This window comes from Cricetulus griseus, chromosome 7, assembly GCF_003668045.3.
Source record: "Cricetulus griseus strain 17A/GY chromosome 7, alternate assembly CriGri-PICRH-1.0, whole genome shotgun sequence".
Lineage (NCBI taxonomy): Eukaryota > Metazoa > Chordata > Mammalia > Rodentia > Cricetidae > Cricetulus > Cricetulus griseus.
Window position 1 is genome coordinate 120,955,681 of NC_048600.1, and position 16,985 is coordinate 120,972,665.

At 45.3% G+C, this 16,985-nt stretch overlaps 1 protein-coding gene across 1 annotated transcript in view; it reads right to left on the bottom strand.

Moving 5' to 3' along the window:
• The window catches only part of Prkca (protein kinase C alpha), a 384,973-nt gene that overhangs the window by 59,237 nt on the left and 308,751 nt on the right, over positions 1–16,985 (bottom strand). Inside the window, exons 6-8 of the mRNA XM_027425841.1 lie at positions 15,441–15,597; positions 14,201–14,335; positions 13,899–13,995 (exon numbers count right to left, since the gene is read on the bottom strand). Coding sequence (XP_027281642.1) covers positions 13,899–13,995; positions 14,201–14,335; positions 15,441–15,597 — 389 coding nt within the window. The remainder of the gene's footprint in view (positions 1–13,898; positions 13,996–14,200; positions 14,336–15,440; positions 15,598–16,985) is intronic.

Sequence of the window (16,985 nt, forward strand, 5' to 3'; positions counted from 1 at the left end):
CCTCAGCTCACTTCTTGTCTGGCTTTTGTCATAGTAGTAAGAAAAAATAACCAACATGGTCCCCAGTGCACAAATGCGGGCTTCAGACCCAAGTGGAAGCACACAGATTTTGAGTGTACTTGGAGATGGCTACTGAGGAAAACAGCATTGCAGGCAGCCTCTTCTTTCTGGGGTCGGGGTGCAGGGATAACAGGAATAACAGTGAGGTCTTGTTCTAAGCATCTTTTTTAGTTACTCGTTTAACCGTCCAAGCAGTCTTAACAAGCTTGGGAGCTTTTATCTCTTCCATATTTGACTTGGAGAGACAGAAGGGAGACAAGCCAAAGCCAGCCAAGTGACCGAGTGCCAAGGCCACACAGCCAGTGGCAAAGCTGGGCTTGAGCTCTCAGGAATGGGACTCTTCCTGCCACTGTACCATGCTGCTTCCTAGAACAAGGTAGGTGAGTATGAGTGGCCAACCAGTAGAGGGGGCAGTTGTTCACTGGAGTTGTGAAGAATGATCTGTTTCCCTGTTGGTAGGGGGGTCTAGAGAGGTGATGGCTTTGCCCTAGCTCTTTTTCCCATTTCTGTGGATGTGTGTGTGCCTGCATGTTTTTGTGTGCATGGTGGGCATTCAGGTGCCTCTGGAGGCCAAAAGAGGGTGCTGGATCCCATAGAACTGGAGTTTAGGGGTGGTTAGTGAGCTCAGAGCTGAACCCAAGTCTTCTGTGAGAGCTGTACAGGATGGGACCTGCCGAGCCACCTCTGCAGCCTCAGCCCTCTATTTCCCTTTTCAGCTCTGTCTGTGTTCTGTACCCGTGTCTGGCTTTTCTACACTAGGAAATGTAGATTTAGTTAGAACATGCATATTCTTCCCAGAAGGATGGTTTCTGATACAGAAACAAGGACAAAGATACATTGTTTAGGCGTGTCACATCACACAGGTATAAGGTTTAGAAAGCACTTAGGATTGGAGGGCCCAAGCGGCCACTTATTTCACCCATCTGGAAGTGTTTGTAAACAGGAACTGTCTTCACACCCTGGAGTGGCCAGGGGCAACTATTTACTCTTGAGAAAACAGAAGGGGATACTCCAAGCAAAGGACTTTCCTGGTAGCTTAGTGTATTCGAGTGGGCCCACCTTCTCAAGCTGCTTCTCAGCATCATAAAACGGGCTTTTAAGGCAGCAGAGGGCAGAGGAAGCAGAGCTCTAGAAAGCGGTGCTGGGAATGGCTGCCACCATCACTCTCTGGATACAGCACTGAGAGACAAATGCTGGAGCCCACCTGACAGAGCTTTCATTTTGAATACACAGAGCACAGGAGGTGGTGGTCACCTGATGGCGTGGGGTGGGGGGAGGGACAGGCAGGGGCTGCCTCAGTAGTAGCAGTCCTTGGAGGGTACTGAGCTACCTCATTCTTAGAAGAGTGAAAAGCTTAGAACCAAGTCGCACGTGGCCAGGCCTATTCTCTCTCCCTCCTCAGGGCATTTCTGGACATCCACACAGTCTTATGGCAAACAGTTCCTCTGAAGCTGTGGATGTGTTTGCTAGGCACCCATCCATGTGACAGGGTGACGGGCATTCTTGTTAATGCACATGTCTGAGAGTACACAGCTAGGTTCCCACTAATTTCACACACAGATTACTCTTCAAGAGGTAGAATAAGACCAATCTCACATTAGTCTCTTCTCTTTTCCCAGTTCAAGTTAGCCCCCTCCCCCCCCCCATGTGGCTCTTCATCCCCAAAAGGTTCATACAGCTCCACTTGGCCTTGAAGGTTCTATGTAACCCCAGTGACCTTGAACTTCTGATATCTGTGCCTCCATCTCCTGAGTGCTAGGATTACAGGTGTGTGCCTCCATGCCTACTTATGCTCTATCGTGCTGTGGATCAAACCCAGTTGCCTCATGCACTCTACCAACAAGGGACATCCCCGGGAAATGCACATGCTCCTAATAAAAATCTTTCTTGAGGATTTAGAGGCTCTTCAGTAACTCAAGGTGCCCGAGATTTCACCAGTAAAACAAGCTGGAAGACATGAGTTAGCCCGTCCCTGTTAACTGAAGGCCACATCACCAGACTCTGTGTCCTCCAGCTCTCCACTGTTGTCTAGAAAACCCTTGTGACTAAAAGATGCACTGTCTCAAGTTCTAACGTTGGTGAAAATGAACTGATACCCTCTTAACAGAGAAATCCATATGATGAGTGATAAGAGCAGCCACAGAGGTCCATCCGGTATGAGTGTGAGGTAGCTTAAGAGAGGATGCCAGAAAGGCTGGCTCTCACAACCCAAATCCCACAGCCCAAATGGCTCACAGCTCCACAGGGACAATGAGGGGCAAATGCAGGAGCTCTCAACCTTCCTAATGCTACCACTCTTTAATACAGTTCCTCATGCTGTGGTGACCCCCAACCATAAAACTGTTTTCGTTGCAACCTCACAACTGTAATTTTATTACTGTTAGGAATCATACTATAAATATGTGTTTTCTGATGGCATTGGGTGACCCCTGTGAAAGGGTCATTCAGTCCTAAAGGGGTCACAACCCATGGATTGAGAACTTCTGGGCAAATGGATGAGACATTAGAGAGGTAAGGTTTCGTCTATTAAAGTTGGAACCTGTTCAAATATTTTACCAAGTATAAACACATTTTCTTCTCTTACGTCTTGTAATTATGAGTCTTTAGGTCAGTATTCACAAATCTGTAACTGTTCCCAAAATAGGTTATTTTATTCTAACTGCCAAAGCTTTGTTTTCTGGCTAGAGATCTTAATCTACAACACTATTAACGGGAACCAACCAGCAACAAAAGCATCCATTGGAATCTTGAGGTTGGAAGCATTTTGATGGGGTCATTGGCCACCTTTGCTTTAGTGCCTCTAGGGATGAGCCCAGATGCACGGACAAGCTTTAGGAAATTCCTACCTCCTACTTCCATCTGTGATAGGTCACTCCAGGAAGACCTCCAGGGGAGACACCCCAATATAAGTGATATACAACCCCAGAGTCTTCCATAAGCCATTAGGAAATTAACCTTTGACTCAAATGGGTTTACAAATAAGCCCAAGGCTTGGTAATATTTGGCTATGCTAAACTAATCCAAAATCTCCCTTTGAAAAAGATAAAAGAAAAAACACATGAAATGATGGAGCCCAGAACCCTAGCACTTCTCCTCTTCCCTAGATCTCCAAGAGATCTAGGGAACATATTCTGGATCAGTGGACATCCAGGCAGGATGCAGTATGGTGAATGCTAGGAAGATGTGCTGCTGTCTCTGTGTTAAGGGTAGAAGACATGGGAGCCATTGAATGCACTGGGTTTCTGAGGCCTGGCACTCTTTTGACCTATGTAGTTTGGGGAGTGTCACCATCACTTATATGTATCATAGCAATGGTCTTGCCCAGAAGCACCAAAGCAGCCTCAGGCAAATTGCTTACAGGAATGGATGTGGCCTGTGCTAAGAAAACTCTATTTAGGGACACAGAAATTTAATTTTCACCTAATTTTCATGTCTCACAACATTACAGTTCTTTGATTTGGGGGTAAAAAGACATTTCAAAACACAATTATTCTTAACTCTCGGGTCGCACAAAGGCAGGAGGTTTGGTATGGGTCCCTATTTGAGCCATTAATTCCCACTCACTTCACTGCAGCTGTAGGTGATGAATCTGCTCACCCATTAGTTAGTGGGTTTTGTCTTCTCAGTCAGTACCTCTAAAGACACAATAAGTTCCTGAGAATCTGATAAACACGCAGATCAACTCAGGAAAAAGCAGGGTGATCTCTTCTTACATCACCACCACCACGTCTACTAGGCTAGCCTTGAAAGCCTTACTTCATGCTCCCAGTAGCTCATACTCCAGGTATACTTCACTGTGTCTGGCTGGGACTGTGCATAGGTGTGTGTGGTGTATGTGTGTATTTGTGTTCATATGTGCACATGTGTATTTGTGTTGATATGTGCACGTATGTGTGTATTTGTGTTCATATGTGCACGTGTGTGTATTTGTGTTCATATGTGCACGTGAGTGTGTATTTGTGTTGATATGTGCACATGTATGTGTATTTGTGTTCATATGTGCACGTATGTGTGTATTTGTGTTGATATGTGCACATGTGTATTTGTGTTGATATGTGCACGTATGTGTGTATTTGTGTTGATATGTGCACGTATGTGTGTATTTGTGTTGATATGTGCACATGTGTATGCACATGATGGCAGTGTCTTCATCAGTTGCTCTCCACCTTATTTTGGGGAGAGGGTCTCTCATTGAACCTGGAATCAATGACTTGGTTAGACTGACTGGCCAGCAAGCTCCAGGCAATGGCATGCTTCACCACTCTTTCCTTGCCCCGTGCCAGGCTTTTTATGTGGGTGGTAGGATCTGAACTCAGGTCATCTTGTTGGTAAGCACTCTACCAACTAGCCTGTCTTCCCAGAACCACTTAGGCTTTTCTGTCATGAGGCTTTTGCCACCTTAATTCTGCTCAGGTACCCAAAATAGAGCCATGCAGAACTATGTCATTTTTTTCTCCATGTTTATATTTGTGACAAGGGACTCTATCCTTCCCTTCCCTTCCCTTCTTCCAGTTCCTGTAAGTGGAGGGGCACATCCCTGGTCCTCACTCTCAGCCTGACCTCCCATGGGCACACAGGGAGCGAGAGCTGCTTCCAGCATTATGCTTGCCCGTTTCCTCACCCAGCAACATGCACCTACAAGTCACGCCTGTAACACAGGGCTTCTCACGCCAGTTTAGGGACTCGTTAGGACGGTGCAAAAAGCCAGAGTGGGCAATCATTTCTTCTTTATTTCTTTCTGTTTCCCAACAAAGGGTCTCCAAATTAAATTAAACTGGGAACACATGGCCAGTAGGACGGCACCAGTGTGGCTTTTGTCTTCCCTTCCACGTGGATCACAAGCCTGGGCTGTGACATCAGAGACTTTCTCTGGGTTTTCTCAGGGCTAAGCGCTATTGACAAATGATCTAACGAATGTGCAAAAATGAGTTTCACCTCACATCCTATTTTGGCCTAAGATTTTGCTTCTAAAACCAAGCTGAAGTACAAACATTAAAATCTCTCTTAACTGATGCCCTTTTAATAGATTTATTTTTTTTTTACCCCCTTAACATCATCCAGTTCAGAAAATAATTAAGTAGCTATTTAGGGACCAAAGAAGTAGAATCCACACTGGGGGCACATCAAATTTCTGTTTTGTGGCTAAAGGGCATCTGAAAGAACTCAGGTTTCTATAGTAACTGTAGCAGGGCTGATCAAATCAACAAATAGCTACAATTTATCTGAGGGTTTCCAATGGGCTGTTTTTTTCCCCCCATCTGGAAAAGAACATTGCAAATTAGATAAAGACTTCAAAGACAATGGAGACTTTCAGAAAATCCAATTTTGACAATAGTAAATAAAAGAGAAAACCATCTGCTTCCTTTGTGCACCTATCCACAGAATCTCATCTTCATTGGTGTAAGTACCTTGACTATGGCGGTGATTGGAGTCTATTAATTTGCTCATTCGTAGGAGAGAATCTTAAGTTGTTTCTCAGGATAAAGGAAAACAGACAATTGGCAACGTTCCCAGGTTGACCTCGTACCTTCTGCACCTTCATGACAAGCCTCAGGAGGCTCCTTCACTATCCACCCACCCCCCATAGACAAGGCCCCCACCACCTTCAAACGTATCTGGACTTCTTTTGGTTTAGACTCTTGCTTGTGTGGTTCTGAACAGTAACCAGAAACACACAGCATACTTTTCTGCTTGTGTCTGGGGTACCTGTGAACCAGTTGGGGGCTGGTGGGTGGGCACCAGCATGCAGTTCCCAGGACAGTAAGGTTCAGTACCCTCTCTGCCCTGCTGATCTCAGGAATCCAGTTGTAGCGGGGAAGCAGTGACCTTCTTGGACAGCATCCTGTGTGGGAGATGGGCGCTCACAGGTGACATGTTTTCCTAGCGGGGCCTCCCTTGGATTGATCCTGCACTGTCTTGGGAGAGGGCTGATGCTGACGAAGTGAGACTGACTATTTTCCTTCAGGGGCTGGTACTGGGGGGAGGGGCGACTCAATGGGCAAAAGCACTTGCTAAGCAAGCCTGACGACTCAGGTTCAGATCCCCAGAACACACATACAGATGGGAGGCAGCAGCCCAGTGTTCACAATCCCAGGGCACAGCTATGGGGAGATGGAAGGTGGGGACAGAAACCTCCAGGAACTCCCAGCCGGCCAGACAGCCGTCCAGGCAGCCAGGCAGGCTTGTGAAGCTGCCGGGAGACCTTCACATGTGGGCTGTGGCATGAGTATGCCTGTACCTGTGTGCCGTGGCCTAAGTGTGGAGGAGGTCAGAAAACAACCCGTGGGAGTTGGTTCTCTCCCTCCAGGGATAGAACTCAGGTTGTCAGACTTGGTAGTAAGTACCTTTGCCTGCTGAGCTTCCCACAGCATATTATTTTTATTAATCGAGAGAAATGTTCTAGATCTGCCATGTACAATAGATATAGATACACAGATGTACATGTGTTCTTTTTAAATTTTCTAGAAAATTCATTAACAACATAAGAAATAGTTAAAATTAGTTTTGAAATTATGTCTAATGTTCATATGTGGATATAACATAAAACACCTATGATAATTATAATCTTTGACTGTGTAATGTATTTAGCCAATGTATCCAGGATATTACTTCAGTATACATTGACCATGAAGTGGTTATTGAAATATTTTACATTCTTTTCATGTTACTATATCTTTGAAAGCTTGTGTATTATATATTAACTGCTTATTTCAGGCCAGACTATACATGGTTTAGTTTTATTTTGAGATGGTCTCATGTAGTCCAGGCTGGTTTTGAACTTCTTCTTCTTCTTTTGAGACAGAGTTTCTCTGTGACTTTGGAGGCTATTCTGGAACTCGCTCTAGGCTGGCCTCAAACTCACAGAGATCCGCCTGCCTCTGCTTCCCAAGTGCTGGGATTAAAGGCGTGTGCCACCAACGCCTGGCTTTGAACTTCTATGTAGCATAGGATGGTCCTGAACTCCTGATTCTCTTTCTCTGTCTCCCATGTGCTTCAGTAATAGGCATGTGCTATCATGACCAGCTTAAAAACGTACATATTTTAAATACTCCAAGGTCTCACATGACCACCATGGAGAGAAGAACCCCTGGTCCTCTGTGACCATCTGAAAGGACAGGCTGGGATGTCAAGTCAGTTAAAAAGGGTCAATGTGTTCTAAGGCTGGGGAAATCAGATATACCATGAGGGGGCTGGCTTGGTGGCGGAGCCCAGATGCTCATGGCGTGATTCAGGCCATGGCATCGTTAGCATTAGAAGGCAAGTCCCTCAGAAGGGACACTGTAATCAGGAGAGCACTCACATTCCAGTGCCCCTCAGCAGCCTCCTGAGTGCCGGGATCAAGGAGAAAAAAGGTAGAAGGAACAACTTGCAGAGCTATGGGATCCAGGAATCTTTATAACCAATTTGCTACAAACATGACCAAAACAGGAGCCCTGGAGTTTGTGAAGCCGTGAATGTTGTGATACCAATTCACTGGTCTGTTTTCAATAATGATACATTTAAAGAAATTTTTGAGGCTCTAAATAGGATTCTAAGTATCATTGCACCTCAGCTGTACATACAAAAATGTAGCATCATCATTTACTACTTCCTAAGTCCAGTAAGCAATGTCTACTTCACACAATCAACTACCATAAAGGAAAAGAAGCAGAGGCCTGGCTAACGTGGGTTGAGCCCTCACTGTGTCCTAGGTGTTGGTCTAAACTTACACAGCAACATGACTTATCCGAATGCATTCCCATGCAGAATGTAATTTCCCCATTCATAAACAAGAAAAACAGGGGTCAGAGATTAAGGAATTTATCCAAGGTTGGGCTGGAGAGATAGCTCATTGGGCAAGGTGCTGATTGTGACACAAGCATGATGACCTGAGTTTGGATCCTCAGTGCTCATCCTATGGCCAGGTATGGTGACAAAGCTCACCCATAAGCCTAGAACTGGGAGAGGAGCAAAGACAGGTGGCTCCTGTGGGCTCACTGGTCAGTCAGCCTAGCCAAAACAGTACTCTAGGTTAGATACCAGTACTTGAAGGCAGAGGGAGGAGAATCAGGGGTTCAAGGTCACCTTCAGCTACATAGTGAGTTTGAGGCCAGTTGGGCTATAGGAGACCCTGTACAGGGAAAACCACCAACCAACCAACTAACCAACCAAACACAAAACAACAACAAAAGAAAATTGTAGCCTGAAGATATCTGTTTCCTTCCTTCTCAGATGGAAAGCTGTGTGTAGCTTGCAGGTACAGTTCAGGATGTGAACAATTTGTATACTTGACTTTTGTAAAAGATCAAAATGATCTCTTCACCGAAAGCACAGGAATGGAATCAGTGGTACATCAACACGATGCGCGCTATTAGCTTAGTTACTTCTCTAATGCTCTGCTAGAGGCTGCCCTGGCTATGGTTCCACTCTTGTTTATGCTTCAAGCGGTTTCTATCAATCACCTGTCAGATAAACTCACTTTTGAGAATTTACTCAGGACCCTAAAGTAGACCACTGATGGGGGATGTCCTTCTGTATGCTGTGACTATATGTTTCTCCTATTGGTTGATGAATAAAGCTGTTTCGGTCAATGGCTTAACAGAGTAAAATCAGGCAGGAAATACAAACAGGGATAGAGAGAGGTAATAAGAGTTGAGGAGATGCCATGTATCTGCCTGGGAGTCAAGATACTAGGGCATCACCTATAAGCCAAGGCAATGGGGTGATACACAGATTAATAGAAATGGGTTAATAATTAAGAGAGAGCTAGCCAATAAGATGCCTAAGCCACTGGTCAAACAATTGTAACAGATATCAAGTCTCAGAGTGGTTATTTCATTAAGCAGCCATGGGGATCTGGTGGGCAGAGAGAACCTGGTTCACTGGGACTGATATAGACGAAGAAAGTCTCCTTCTACAGACCACTGAGTTGAGATCCCATATAGTGTGGGTTCTCATCTCCTTTCCGAATAGCCATGGATAGCTCCTTCTATTCAGGGGTCATCTGACATACTCTCAGACTTACAACATGCTTGATTTATAGACACAATGTATTTCCAAAGTTCATTTTACAAACACATGGTTTCTAGACATCCATTTGCACCCATACAAGGGTGTTCTCACATGAAGATATGTCGAAAGGTGACAAGGGTATCATTTACTACCTGTTTCAAAGTAGGGCTGGACAGCATGACAGAGAATCCACCCATTATGTGGAACGTAATTTCAAGATGAAATACATTCATTTTAACATGGTTAGTAAGCCATGGATTATGGGTAAATCTGGTCTGCTACTTGTTTTTATAGATAGTCTTATTGAAACACAGTTTCATTTATAACACATTGTCAGCAGGTGCTTCCGTGCTGCAAGGCAGCACTAAACATTGCAAAGGACACTTTGTGGCCTGTAGATATTATTTGGCCCTTTGCAGGGAAGACTTGCTGAACCACAGGTAACCCATCCTTGGGATCTCCTCCCCTTCTCAGCACAGATCATGAGCCTACAGTAGGAGCAGAGTCCCAGGCTTGGGAGGAAAGTCTGGAATCCTGGTTCTGCTGAGCCTCTATGGGAGGTGTTGGGGAATTGCAAAGCAGCACAAGGTGTTATATTGTGTTTACTTCTTAGTAATCTCCCTGCTTCATTTCTGGACCCACAGGTATAGAACACAAGCTTGGCAGGAAGTAGGGCTATCTGTTCTGGTCACAGCTGGAACCTCACTTACTGAACAAATGAAAAGATATGTAATTTACTTTGTGACGCAGGGACTGTGTGTGTTTTATCTGAAGACAAACATGGAGCAGATTAAAGGGCCACAGAGACACTTTGTGGATATTGTGGTCAAGGCCCTGGTTTGTGTTGTCTTTTGGGCAGCTGCACGGTTCCAGCAGAACCTGTAGGAGCAAGCACAGTCTTCCCAGCCATCCTGAGAGTTCCCCTTGCCTCCTAACAGCTTCACTTGCAGAGGATTCTGCTTGCCAAGTTTCTAGAATCAACAATTAAATTTGAAAAAAAATTCCATCTAATTATCTGATGAATTGTAACACGGGGGGGGGGGTAGAGCTGTCACTGCTCATTTATTTCGATGTTTTTTTTTTTATTAGAACGAGTGACTTTTGATGTCTTAGGGAAGGTTGGGAAACCACAGCTTGTTGATCCCTTCTAGAACACAGAGATGCCTGGGCGTGATGGGACACAGCTCCAATCCCAGCACTGGGGAGGCAGAGGCAGGAGATAGGAGTCATATTTTGAACTTAAGAGCAATATGAGACTCCACCGTCTCCTCAAAAATCCAAACATCACCACTACCAAAAAGGGATCAGAATAACTAACAGACAAACATGCCCAAGCTTTGGTCTACAGGCCATGCTGCAGCCCAAGATAGCTAGAATGGGACACAAGGTATTGTAGATTCAATGTCATGTCAAAAGGTTGGATGCCTATTACACTAGATGCTGGGAGAGGCCCCTGAGATGCGCAGGTTTCTGAAAGGACTAACAATTGTGTTGGGCTTCAATCAATGACAACCCAGCATTGAACTTGTCTGTAGCCCAAGGGTGCAAAAGTGGAAAGAATGCACCGGAGAGGAACAGGTTGCTGCCAGCTCATGTGAGCTGAGGGGTACTGAGGGGTGCTGTCAGCAATGGGTCTACAAGTGGGAGAAGGGGAAATAATGTGGCAGAGGCTAAAATAAGCTCCCAAATTCTATCCTGATGCTAACTTATATGTTGTTTGGAGACGCTGGCCACCCCACTGTGGTGATATCTTGCTTGTACAAATAAAGTCTGTCTAAGAGTCAGAGAATGGAGCTTGCCACTAGCTAACCATAGAGGTCTGGAGGTCTGTACAGACAGACAGGAAGTGAGATGATTGGGCAGAAACAGGATATAAGCAGGGAGAAACAGGAAATTGCTCTCTTGTCTGCTGAGATGCTAAGGAGGTAAGGTGTGGCGGTGGCTTGCTCCTTCTTCTCTTTGATCTCTCAGCATTTTCCTCTGTATCTGACTCCGGGTTTTTATTACTTAGACCAATTAAGAACTCCATTTACATTTTGGCACCCAATGTGGGACACAAATCCACAACCCTGGGATTAAGAGTCCCATGTTCTACCAAGTGAGCTAGTCAGGCTCAAATGTAAGTCCTGCTCTTTCTGCCCTAGTGCAAGCCTTGCCAACACTGGGCACTGAGGGAAGGATTGCAGCTCTCACACATGCAGACCTGAATACAACCACTGCAGGACTGTGTGCCTGCCAAAGGTCCATTTAGACACAGCATAGAAGCCACCATGAAATCCCCCATCCTTAAGACTCCATCAGCTACAGGCTACTGCCTAGTCTCCTGCTGTAATGTTCACAAAATGCTCAGGAAATGAGCAGACACCACCTGAGGAAAATCTGGGAACTAAAGCCAAAAGATGAGCAAAGGAGATACTGGGATTCTAAGCATGGGGCTCACAGTGTTCGGACCTGCCATCCCCAACCACTGAGGACCCTGCCACTCTAGGATGTATGGCCTTGGGCTACTGCTCTACTGTCAAGCCCTGTTCTCGCAGCAGGGAGAGAGTCTCTAAGACTCCAGCCTACCATGTTTACTAGATATTTAACTTGGAAGTGTTGACCTTTATAACCAGGCGGACCCGTTGCTCAGAGAAACAGGAAGTTAACTCACCAGAAAGCCATGGAAGTGAAGCACCAAAGTGGGTCAATATTTTCCTACCAATAAGGTGGTTTCAGATGAGAATGACTTCAAGTGACACACCCGTGAAGCCTCAACAGTTCTTCTCTCAAATGTGTCCTATGCTCACGGATCTGAAAAGTGACTATGAATGACAAACTTGGTGTGTGAGTGTCAGTAATGCATGAGATAGACATTCAGTGTCCTGAGACTCCTTATAGAAGGATCCACCCATCACAGGGGTGGGTGACATTGGGAAGTGTGTCTCAGGGGTCTTTTTGGGAAGGTGGTGTGTCCTAACTAGGGCAGGCGTTGAGGCAGATAATGAAGTAGGTGAAGGAAAAGAAAATGGAAAAGGTAGGGAGGGCCATGCCCAGTAAGCATTGTCTCTCAGATTTGCACTTGACTTCCTTAAAGATCATAAGAATCTCATTCCTCCAGTTTTAAACATATATTTTCTGTTTTTATTTTCTCTCATATAGCATTTAAAGATTTATGTATATGTGTGCCTATCTATTTGTGTGCCTGTTAACACACCACTTGGAGCTGGGGTTATAGGTGGTTGTGAGCCGCCTGACATGGGTGTGGGGAACCAAACTCTGGTCTTCTGCAAGAATAGCAAATACTCTTAACCGCTGAGCTACTGCTCCAGCCCTGTCTCCTGTAGTTTTTGAAGGTAGAGACTGTAGGCTGATTCTCACCAGGTAACTCTGGCCTGAGTTGAAAGCAATATATGCATGTTTGACCTAAACAGTTTTAATTGACTGCCAACATTAAAAGAAACCACAACATGTCATATAAGAGGGTAGGACTTTTGGGTGCACTTGAGGAACTGGAGACATGGCAGCATGGGCTTCCATGTGTGCTGACCAACGTCACATGGCCCTGAGAAACAGGGGCTGTCACTTTTAATATTTTTGTGGTAACGGGGATAGATCCAAGGCTTTGAGAATGCTAGGCAAGTGCTTCATGTTCTCTGCCTGGTTGTCACCTTAAATGGGTTCAAACTCACTGGCTCACCCATCCCCGTTGCTCCTTACTGTGTCACCAACCTGGACCCCTGCTGATAAGTATAGTTTATTTAAACTACTCATGACTCATTTCGATCATTTATGTTCCAGAAGCCATGCTTCCTGGCAGCCTGACCTTCAGTATTATCACTGACATCTACTTTTACCAAATATCATCAACTTGATGATGAAATAATTGAAACAATTTTCTGTTTTACATTCTTTGGAATTCAGTCCATCTGACCTATACCCCCCTTTGGCAACAGCATAAGGCTGAGGACCATCAGCACCCATGGATCTCAGTGTTTTCATAAGAAACTCACTGTCTATACACTTGCGTGTGTGTCTTTCTCTGTACGTAGCTTTAGGAATTCCTGGGAGTTCCAGGGAATACCGTGTAGTCTGTAGTGTAGAGTTATAGACTGTGGAGGCTGCCAAATAAGCTGATCAAATGGTCAAATGCAAAGTCTGAGAGAAAGAGATGGTGGATGGGGTCCTCAGGCAGGGGATTAGAGAGAAGAATGCTCTTGTGAGCTGCGATGGATGAAAGTGAGAGAGAAAAAGGAGAGGGGAAGCAGAGAAAGGAAGGGGAAAGAGGGCAAACGAAACCGAGACAGAAGGCAGACGCACAAACCCACTCAGAATGAGAGCAGGAGGCTGCCTTGGTTAAACGAAGTCTGGAGAAAAAATAAAAAAGGATTCTAGACAGGAATGTCTGCTGGAGCTCATCCCACAGAAGAAAATCAGGACAATTTTGCTTTCTATAGGAAAAAAAAATGTTTCCCAGATATTGGAATGGTAGCTAATTATAGGCAAATTGTTCCCTGGGAAGTCGCTCTTGGAGGCACATGGCCCTGCTCAGTGAGAGGAGAGTCCACTCATAACCTTGCTGTCTCCCAGTGTTGCCTAGACTGTTTTCTTATGTGGAAATCAACCATGGTCTCACCTCTGCGCTGTCTCCAATCTTTCGTATCCAAAGGACACAGACACAGAATGCCAATGGCTTGCAGGTCAAAGTGGTTAGACATAACATTTGTGTTCTTAAATAAATAAGTATTAGCATGAGAATTCCTCTGGGCTTCCCAATGATGTGTCAAGAATCCAGCCCTCCCTGAAGATGTCCTTCGTATCATGGAGGCAGGATAGTGTCCTACCCATGGCGTCACAGGAATCCTCACCTCAAACTTCTGCCTGAGCTCCACATTGCCTTCTTCATCCCCTTCTGGGATGGGTACGTTGTAGTATTCGCCCTCTTCTTGGTTGAGCAACTTGTACCTTCAAAGACAGGGGGAGAAGGGAAGGGAAGGGCCAGTCAATGGCTCTTCTCTCTCAGCCTTTAGTCAGGCTGTTGGAGAGATGCCTCTACAGGACCACAGCCAGGGCCCACAGATGATGAAAGGGAGGCTCTTGCCAGCCTCTTCCTGACTTCTCTCAGCTGCATGGGGTTTGGAGACATGCTAGGTCCCATGATTTTTCTTACCATCCGCTGGCTGGCATCTTCATCAGCTCTGAGACACCAAAGGAAAGGGAACCCATGAAGTCATTCCGTGTCGTTCGGTCCCAGTCCCAGATTTCTACAGACAGTCGTCGGTCTTTGTCTGAAGGCTTTAATTTGCTATAAAGACAAACATGTACACAATACATTAAGTCATCTCCATCATGGCATCTTGGGAGACACCAACATGCCCACAGTCTGTGTCTGAAATAAACAGTATCTTCAATTTCCTTCCTGTGTCAACAGGATATCAGCCCTTCATACTAGCTAGCTACAAAAGCTCTACTGAGACCAAGAATCAATGAATAACTGACCCTGGGCAATTCATATATAAAATTTTATTAGAACATAGCTTTGAACCATTTATTTACATAGGGCACGTACAAATAAAATTTTATTAGAACACAGCCTTGGCTATTTGTTTATATATCATCTGTGGCTGTTTTGTCAACAGAGCCTGTATGACCCACAATGTCTAGAATATAGACTGCTTGCCCTTTACAGAGCAGAGCTCAGTGGCTTCTGTCTGACAGGTGGACGGCTTTCCTTCTGGCTGTTCACAGAGGAAGCACTTCCTGTGTATGTCCCCTCGGGGACCTTTTGTGCTCTCTCCCGTGCTCCTGCGTATGTCCCCGGGGGACCTGTTGTGCCCTCTCTTGTGAGTGCCCCCTCACTACTGGTTCTTTACTTTTTCTCACCATTCCTTCCCTCCCTTCATCTCTGGTTTGGAATTTCTGTCAATCCTCCAAGACCCAGCTCAAATGTCACCTCCTTCAAGAACTTTTCCCTGCTTAGAAGTGAGTCTGTCTTCCTTATTTCAGTAGCGATGGAGCTTTCTATGCTGTGTGTTCACTGTTCTTTGCTGAAAAAATTATTAACTTCTTGCTCCATGCCCTTTCTTAGCTGCCAAAAGAATGGAGTCCATCAAGAGATGGAACACATCTTACATGTTTTTATGATCTCTAACACCCCAATCAGCTGTTTTTCTTTTGTTACAGAGCAGGGACTGATAATAATCATAGTTTGCTTTACACAAATCCTGGTAAACCAAGTCACTATGTATCAAACAGATGCAATGGCAGCGATCACTTAACAGTAGTCTGTGAAGGTCATAGGGATGAGGACATAGAGATATTTGCCACCCCTCCCCACCATTGTCTCTAATAACGGGGTCGGCATGTGGCATATGGGCCAAGTGCATTGCAGGGCAGGAAGGAGCACTTACAATGTGAAGGACTCATTCCACTGAGGGTTTAGTGTGGAGCGGATGGTTTTGGTTTTCTGTTTGCTTTCATTCTTGGGGTCAGGAATAAGTTTCAGCTTCACATAAGGATCTGAAAGCCCGTTTGGATCCATAGGGATTAGATTTTTTGCATCTCGTACTGTGAAGAGAAAAAGGAAAAGAAAAAGAAAGTATTATAAAAACAAGAACACTAACTTGCATAAACCAGCACTGGCATGGACACCATGCTGAATCAGAGCTGTCAAGATGGTATTTGTAGCCAGATGGAGTGGAGCATGCCTACAGTCCCAGCCCTTGGAAGGTAGAGGCAGAACATCACTGTTGGCTACATAACAAGTTCAAGGCCAGCCTGGGCTACATGAGACCCTGTTTTAAACCTTCTCCTACAACGAAGATACTGTCTCAGAGAAGAGATTAGTTGGAAGGCCCTGTTGTCCAATATAGGTTGTCCACTGCCTTCACTGATAGCCAGTGGGTGCTGGGTTCATTTAATGCTGCTAGTACATGTGTGTTTAGGGCTGACCACTTGGGACTAGATAAGCTATCATGGGGCTCGTCACTAGAGAACATCGATTCTCCGACTCCCAGAAGCCTTAACTGCCTGCAGCTCTTCATTTAGGGGTGGGACCTCGTGAGATTTTACCCATCTTTAGAGGAACATCAATTGGTGTCATCACACAGGTTTTGCTCAGGAGACCACGCCCCTTAATGTTTCACAGGTGCATCTCCCTCTCTGTGTAGCAGACTGCCTCACAGCAGACAGCCTGTGCTCGGGCTTATCATTCGGGGCCCCTCTTCGCCAATGTTTCCTGAGCCAGAGACAGTATCTTAGAATCGTCTCTACAGCCCATTTTAAAAATGTGCATGGAGTCAGAGTTCTTCCAAGACTCAGCCACTTAGAATCCAAGGCTTAACTAAGGCAGCACTGGAAGTCCAAACTCCAGCATGACGAAAGATAAAAGATGGGAGGTAAAAACAGAACTTCGTGCCAGCAATGCGAAGGAGCCCCATGTCTCCCTCATTGAACTCTAGAGGGAGAATCTGAAAATGTTTAGTAGATCTGACACTGACTGTAAGGAGGTCATATCCAAGAAGCTGATAAAGAATCTCATCAGGGTCACCAAGAGTTCCAGGTTTGCTTCCTGACACTTGTGGAATGACTATGGCACTGGCTTTTACATTTTCTATTCACTGCCTGGCAGGCTATGAATGGGCCCACTTTAGGGAAAGCTTTTCTGAATGGCGATGAGCTAGGATCTTGATGGAATTTAAAGCCTCTGGTTTCCTGCTGAGATATTATCATCTAAGCTGAAAATAAAAAGAGTTCTCAATTCCAAATGTCACGGAAGCAGACAGTGAGTCCAACTTTCAATTTCTGATTGCAGTGGGAAAACTGCATCCTGTTCTTCATCACAGGCAGGACACGTGACCTGGGACCGACTTGGGGGTCCATCTGCTCAAAATTCTGGATGCCCATGTATGCATGCTGGTGCAGCCCATTTCTGGCTAGGGGTGAGATACTTAAAC